Consider the following 7,837-nt stretch of genomic DNA (forward strand, 5'->3'; position numbering starts at 1 on the left):
TATATGAAATGTAAATTTATATTGTGCATGACACACCTCAAACATTTATTTAACTCAGGCTGCTGGTAAATGTCCATAACACGTAATAACATGTAAAACTCAATGATAAATAGCCCTCTTTTTAAGCTAATATCTCCTTGCAACTTCTAGTGAATGCCAATACCTTAAGAAGTACGATGCATAGATACAAACATATCACATCCTAGAACCTCGCTGGCCTGATTCGGATCTCCATTCAGATCCAATCATTGAGTGCAAATGGCTGGTGTTCCCCTTGCCGAGACTAGACTAGTCCTGCTGCTGATAAGATGTCATCAGATCACCTCTCGGGATCGCAGTGACATTTTAATCGCTGAACACACAATAGCAGAAGTGAGCGCAAATGATTTATCCTGATTAGAGGTCCAGTACATGCAAAGAACCCCTCCAGAGGATATTAAAACTGCTAATGTCGTCTTTTCAGATAAAAGTCACATCTAGGCCTACTTGGCAGCCGCTTCATATTGAATCCTCATCAAATATCCCCCTGGACGGACATTCCCAATCCTGATCCCACACACTCCGTAATACAGCGTTGTCAATTCCGGGCTTTTGGAATTCCCACTTACATAACACTTAATTAAGTGAAACAATTGAACGTGCGGGTTATAGATCGCGATTAGATTGAGAGCAAGAGATTTTAAAGCCCCAATGAGGAGTTTTGATTAAGTGGTAGTGTGTTCTGAATAGAGACTGCAGCTTTATCTGCGTTTCTTTTCAAGCAGGTTTGCCAGCTTAGCTTGAAGGACGTTCATTTGTTTGGTGAGCGAGGAAGTGATGGTGGGTGCACAGCTGTATGGTAATGTGTGCGACCGTGTGTGTGTGTGTGCGTGTGTGTGCATGTGCACGTGTGTGTGTGTGTGTGTGTGTGTGTGTGTGTGTGTGTGTGTGTGTGTGTGTGTGTGTGTGTGTGTGTGTGTGTGTGTGTTTGTTAGTGTGTGTGTGTGTGTGTGTGTGTGTGTGTGTGTGTGTGTGTGTGTGTGTGTGTGTGTGTGTGTGTGTGTGTGTGTGTGTGTGTGTGTGTGTGTGTGTGTGTGTGCGTTTGTGTGTGTGTGTGAGAGTGTCAGCGGGGTGTGGGGCGGGGGTTTTGGGGGGGTGATTGATGGAAAAGTAAGGGTGCATTAAAAGCCCCTTTAAACGTGTCTAATCATAGTGATTAACAGATTTATTTCATTTATAAATTAAAAGGTATTATAGATTCTTTGGCAGCACAGAAAAACAGGAACGATCACAACAATGGTGAGAGTACCTTTACAGGATTCAGCAACGCGCTCTTTCATTACCGCGTGCACAGCCGTCTAGATTGTGTTCGATTGCAGGGATAACCGAGAGTGCCGGGCATGTTCGGGTGCATCTGTGTTTTCGGTACACCTCAAACCATTCCTACCCAGGGCTCACCACGGCATCTGGCTCTCACTTCAAATTTGAGGTTTCAAGTTTTTCAGCGGCCTGTGAAAACGTGTCGGAATTAAATTAAAAACCAATGCAGTGCCATGGCAAAACGGGGACGTCTTCCAAGAGTGCGTTTCACACACCATAAACGCTACAGAGATCTGTAAACGTGCAAGCCGAACGGGTGTACCGCCAAGTCCTGTAGATTTGTTGGGACAGCATGTGTTTAAAAATACCCCCACCCCGACACCCTACCCCAGGGCCGGCGATTGGCATAGGCGACCTAGGCAATTGCCTAGGGCGACAAATGTGTTGGGGGCGCCCTCTAGCGGCGCCCTTAATTAATTTAATTTAATTAAACAAGCGAAGATTTTTTTTTATTATTAAACACGATTATCCTAGGGCGCCCCCTCAGCCAGACGTTTAGTTAATCGTTTTTTTTTATGTTTTTTGTAAATCATTTTCCATGGGGGGGGGGGGGCGTTGCGGGGCGTGAAAGACGTTACGTTCGGTAAATTAAGATGCGTCGATCAAGGGCGTTGCGGGGCGTTGCGTGGCGTGAAAGACGTTACGTTCGGTAAATTAAGATGCGTCGATCAAGCTTGACATAGGTATTGACTCTTAAAATGAAAAGGACTAAAGTTAAACCCTCTGGCGCGCAAGGACGAAAACGTAAAAAAGAAGAAGAAGAAAAGAAAGCCCAGTATAGAGGTAATTGACGTTGACCTCTGCCATTATAGTGTCAAACTCATGTCAGGCTGTCAAGTGCATCATGTAACATTGCGGCCGCTCAGGCAGCTACCGCGGCGCTAGCCACCGCTAGCCACCGACTTTTAAGGGACAATTCCGGTATTTTGAACATTGAGCCCCGTTTCTGGTTTGTCTAGGATGAAATAAGAGTGATTACCAACGAAATTCTTACTATTGGTCCTGTCCCGGGTATTTGGCTAATTTTGAATTCTATAATTCGAAATGATTGAATTTTCAAATCGCGTTTTCAGGCCCCCCCTAACCCTAACCGGAAACGGAAAGGGAGACTGGTTGTAGTCTTTTTGCTCGGTTCTCCGTATCAACCGTAGGGCTAAAACCGAGCGAAAAGACTACAACCAGTAATCTCCCTTTCCTTTTACGGTTCGGTTTCGGTTTCAATGAATTTACAAAAGGCCAAATAAAACACGGAATAAACAGTATTTCGTATATATATTTTTTTAATTGGCCAGATGCACTCAAGCAATATTTGCAGAAGCCAGCACCTGCAGGAGAAAGGACACCTGATCCGTCATGTTCACCTCTCTCTGAACTTTGTAAGTACAACTAATAATAATAATAATAATAATACATTTAATTTAGAGGCGCCTTTCAAGACACCCAAGGTCACCTTACAGAGCACTACTAGTACTAGTACTATTGTTGCTGTTTTTGTTATTGTTATTATTAGCAATTATTACTATTATTATTATAACTTTTTTGTTATTAGTAGTATTATTTAGTCTTGTAGCAGCCTAGTAGTAATAATAGTAGTGGTGGTAGTAATTGTAAGTTACCTACTACAAGTTACATGGTCAGATAAAATGTATTTGTACAATACAACTATGTGGAAGGATGATAGAAATGACCAAATGCAATTGTGTAATGAACAGCATGGATGAACTCTATGTTTAAATACAGCTGCAGCAGGAGAAGGGACATCCAGTAGTAGTACTCCAGGGACCAGTGGAACACAGGCCAGGTACACACAGCCTGCATCAGGTGAGTGAGTCTATTTAATAGTATTTATTCAAGCCACGTCCATAGCTTGTTTTCTAAAAGTAATTCAAATACATGATCATTTTCACATCATTATTAAACACTGCTTGTCTGGTATACTATATGCTTGAATACAGGTGAAGGTGAAGGGACATCAAGCACTCAGGGCATCAGTGAAACACAGACGACTGAGACCAGGGACACGCAGCCTGAAGCAAGTAAGTCCTTTGCATAACTAAGCCAACAACCACCTGACAAAATGTACTTGAAGATCCCTATGAAATCCCTATGAAACTAATTTCAACCACATCTGGCTGATACAGGTGAAGGGGCCACATCTAGTATTCCAGGCACCAGTAAAACACAGACCACTGAGACCAGTGAAGGAACAACAACCGCAACATGCTCTGCTACTACACTGCCGCCTGCAGACACCTCACCCTCCTCAATTCCTAATATCCAGGGAGCACCCATAGATCCTGCTGACTGGCCAGCCCTCTGTGATGCGGTAAGGACTGAGTTAGTTAGTAGAGGACCATACAAGACCAATCCAGACTTTACATTTCCCAAAAGAGATGATGGGAGAAGCTGCCACCACCACTACTTCTACAGGAAATTAGTCAATGGGGAGAAAGTCAAGAGAAGCTGGCTTGTATATTCAAGGAAAACCAATACTCTGTACTGCTTCTGCTGCAAGCTCTTTTCAAAGAAACATTTTAACCTCAATAGTAGTGGCCTAAATGACTGGAAGAATTGCGGGGAGATCCTGAAAAGCCATGAGCAAAGTTCAGAGCATTTAGGGCACATGACCTCATGGAAGGAACTGGAGACTCGACTTGAAAAGGGCCAAACAATTGACAAAATGGAAATGGCACTCCTTCAAGCTGAAAGGAGGAGGTGGCGTGATGTGCTGACCAGGTTGGTCGCCATAATACAGTCTTTGGCCGAGCGAAATATTCCCATGCGGGGGAGCTCAGACAGACTATACCAGCCAAATAATGGGAACTTCCTTAAGGAAGTTGAGCTCATGGCCAGGTTTGACCCAGTTCTCAAACAACATGTTGCTGATGTGGAGAGAGGAGCCAGGCATGCAACATACTTGTCAAAGGATATTCAAAATGAACTAATTGATTGCATTGGTGAAAAAATTGTTCACTATATGTTAAGGGAGATAAAGCTGGCCAAATACTATTCCATTATTTTGGATTGCACCCCAGACCTCAGCCACGTAGAGCAGTTGTCGGTTATAGTTAGAATTGTTGCAGCAGACGACACCGACACCCCAAAAATAAAAGAACATTTCATGGGGTTCCTTGAAGTTGAATCATCCACGGGAGAAAGCCTCTCCAACCTCATTCTGAAGAGACTAGAAGAGTTCAACCTTCCCTTCGAAGACTGCCGGGGACAGTCTTACGACAACGGCGCAAATATGAAGGGAAAGGTCAAAGGTGTCCAAGCTAGACTTCTGAAAAAAAATCCAAGAGCTTTATTCGTCCCGTGCGGAGCACATACTTTAAATCTTGTTGTTGCGGATGCAGCAAAAAGTTCTACGGATGCACTCAGTTATTTTGGCTACCTACAAAGAATTTTTACACTATTCTCTGCCTCCACACAAAGGTGGGCCATCCTAAAGCACCACGTCCAAACAACTGTGAAATCCTGGTCAGATACAAGATGGGAAAGTCGAATTAGCAGTGTGCAGGCTGTGAGATTCCAGACAGCGGAGGTGAGGGATGCCCTTCTTGAGGTCAGGGAGAAAGCCACTGACTCAATGGTAATAACTGAAGCACAGTCTTTGGCTGAAGAAGTTGGGTCATACCGCTTCACCATTTGTAGCATTGTGTGGTATGACATGCTGGCCAAAATACATCATGTCAGCAAAGCATTGCAGTCTGTGTCAATGCAGCTGGATGTGGCTCTGAATCTCCTGAGGAAAACAGTAGACTCTCTGGTGAGCTATAGAAGCACTGGGTTCGCTTCTGCTCAGGTATCCGCAAGAGATCTCTGTGAGGAGATCAATGTGGACACCGTCCTAAAGCAGAAGAGGCTGAGAAAAACAAAGAGACAGTTCTCTTATGAATCCCCTGATGAGCCAGAAGGAGACGCACTTAAGAAATTAGAAATTTCCTTCTTCAATGTTATTGTCGATGCGTCGGTAACATCACTGCAAGAACGCTTCAAGCTTTTGGGTGATGTTCAGGACAAGTTTGGAGTGTTAATTAACTTCCCTAATTTGACAGAGGAAGAACTCGCCCAGGAGTGCGAAACCCTCAGCAACACTCTGAGCCAAGGTGACCATAAAGACTTTGACGGGAGGGAACTGGCACTTGAGTTGAACAATTTCCAAGCATTGCCAAAAGCCGGCATGACGACAATGGAAATTCTAAATCACTTAAAAGAGAAGAAACTTGAAGAAGTTTTCCCAAATATGTGGGTGGCCCTAAGAATTGCTGTCACATTACCTGTGACTGTAGCTTCTGCTGAAAGAAGCTTCTCAAAATTAAAATTACTGAAGACCTACCTAAGGTCAACGATGAGTCAAGAACGCCTCAATGGGCTTGCACTGATGAGCGTCAACCAAGAGGTCTCAAGTCAGATATCATTTGATGATACCATCAACACATTTGCCATTAGGAAGTCTAGAATTGTCAAATTCTAATGCTGCGTCACTTTGAAAGGTCAATAGAAATGCCCGATACAACTGCACTTTTGTTCGTAGAGTGTTTAATAGTTAAACTGGTGTCCATTATAGTGTTCTTTTAGTGTGTTTTTTTTTTTAAGTTCATAACATTCTTTGTAGCATTTTTGTATATATTTGCATATTTTGACTTGATACTTTTGGCTTATTTTTACTTGTATGCTTAAGTGTTTATGAATGTATATAAGTCATTTAAAATAATTAAAAAGAAAATATTCTGAAACATTTCTGTTTGTTGTCCATGCATCACACATTTATTTGCAATGTAGTATAGTGGAGCTATAATTGTGTGAAAATGCTGCAAGCAAAGTAAAGGTAAATCAGTTAATATGCGTCTTAAGTGATGTTTAATATAGCAATGTAAATTAACAGGGCAACGCTCGGCTCGCTATTGGGGGGGGGGGGGGCGCAAAAACTCAATCTCGCCTAGGGCTACAAAAGGGCCAGAACCGGCCCTGCCCTACCCCCCTCCCGCCAGAAAAATAACAAGCTGCTTTGCATTTGAAAGGAAAAGGGGAGGCCCCCGAATTCCTCAGAATTTATAGCTCTTGAAATCGAAAGTTTTCTTTTGCCTGCTTTTTGTCTGAACAATATTTCAAATTGACTTCAAGATCGCTTGAGTTGTGAAGCCGATAACGGTCTAGGGTTGCGTAGGAATATATTACTGTAAATGATGACTGCCATGATTAAAATCCACAGAAAATGAAAAAAAAAGACCTATATTTCTGCATGAAAGGGATTGAGATGTAAATGAGGCCAGGGTACTCTGGTTTTTGCAGGCAACTCGCAATGCTCCCTTTGCCAATGTACCTCAACTATGTTATGTTGAGAATTGTCTAGAAATCCTCTGTTTCAATTAAGCGCACGCTGCATTCACTGCATGGGGAATTCAATCAAATTAACATAACCAGTATGAACAATTGAGGCATCGCAAAAATCTGAATGTAACTGTAGGGGTTTATCGTAAACAAAGCCATAAAATGATACAACAGTGGAAACGGGTTTGAAATGAAATGGAAAATAGAGACCAGGGACCAGAAAGGAACTGCATGTTCTATCTGGGATACAAAAGGGAAAGTTTTAAATGTAATAATGTATGTTCTCCGCATAACTGTTTAAAAAAACAAAGAGTAACCTTTTTCCCAAAATGCAAAGCGAGCCACGAGGGAGTCTTTACAGTAAAACCGATGTCTCGTTAGCAGCCCAAGCAAAACGATTGCACCATATAGAAACAGATATGATTATATAATACGTAATACAATAACAAATCTGGTTAAACCAAGCAGGGAGAACAGAGCAGCCATTCAGTTCCCTCGGTCTCCTCTTATTATTCCTCCACAAATCTAATCCTATCGGACAATAAACGACATGAATGCCGCTAACAGGATTACAGCCAGTGAAAATATTTCCTAGAGGAGAGATTCGGAAGGTGGGAAGAAAGTGTGAGAGAGAGGGAGAGAGAGAGAGAGAGAGAGAGAGAGAGAGAGAGAGAGAGGGAGAGAGAGAGAGAGAGAGAGAGAGAGAGAGAGGGAGAGAGAGAGAGAAAGAAGAGAGAGAGAGAGAGAGAGAGAGAGAGAGAGAGAGAGAGAGAGAGAGAGAGAGAGAGAGAGAGAGAGAGAGAGAGAGAGAGAGAGAGAGAGAGAGGAGAGCGTTTGCCCTGTCAAACTCTCTCAAAGTCTGCATCCAAAGCCTTGTCTAGCGAAGGTGTTCCCGTTTCCATAACAGTGGATCAGTTTTAATTCCTCCTGGGCCCGGGTTTAGCACTGGACCCTGGCTTAAATCTTGGCAGTTTATTTAGTAGATTTCTGGAACATTCCTCCAGTCTCTTTTGGGGCAGAACAACAAAGATAGATGGTGAGAATATAACCTTTTCACGCCTTCAAGGGCATATACGGAGAAAAACAAATCCTATTCAAGTACACAGAGTTCTCCTCATACTTATGCTGCATTTATCAACCGTGT

The 7,837-nt window shown here is 42.8% G+C and overlaps 1 protein-coding gene across 1 annotated transcript; it reads left to right on the plus strand.

The window, feature by feature from the left end:
- The first annotated feature begins 1,695 nt into the window (after positions 1 to 1,695).
- On the plus strand, positions 1,696 to 6,284 carry LOC115559165 (zinc finger MYM-type protein 1). Its single transcript, XM_030377874.1, has 4 exons — positions 1,696 to 2,735; positions 3,100 to 3,180; positions 3,315 to 3,395; positions 3,501 to 6,284. Exon 4 carries the CDS (start codon positions 3,983 to 3,985, stop codon positions 5,834 to 5,836), a length of 1,854 nt encoding a protein of 617 aa, XP_030233734.1. The 5' UTR covers positions 1,696 to 2,735; positions 3,100 to 3,180; positions 3,315 to 3,395; positions 3,501 to 3,982; the 3' UTR covers positions 5,837 to 6,284.
- Positions 6,285 to 7,837: the final 1,553 nt, after the last annotated feature.

Source organism: Gadus morhua, chromosome 14 (assembly GCF_902167405.1).
Source record: "Gadus morhua chromosome 14, gadMor3.0, whole genome shotgun sequence".
Taxonomy (NCBI): Eukaryota; Metazoa; Chordata; class Actinopteri; order Gadiformes; family Gadidae; genus Gadus; species Gadus morhua.

Excerpts from the sequence above, each read along its gene's own strand:
- LOC115559165 (XM_030377874.1), top strand. The coding sequence starts at position 3,983 with ATGACCTCATGGAAGGAACTGGAGACTCGACTTGAAAAGGGCCAAACA.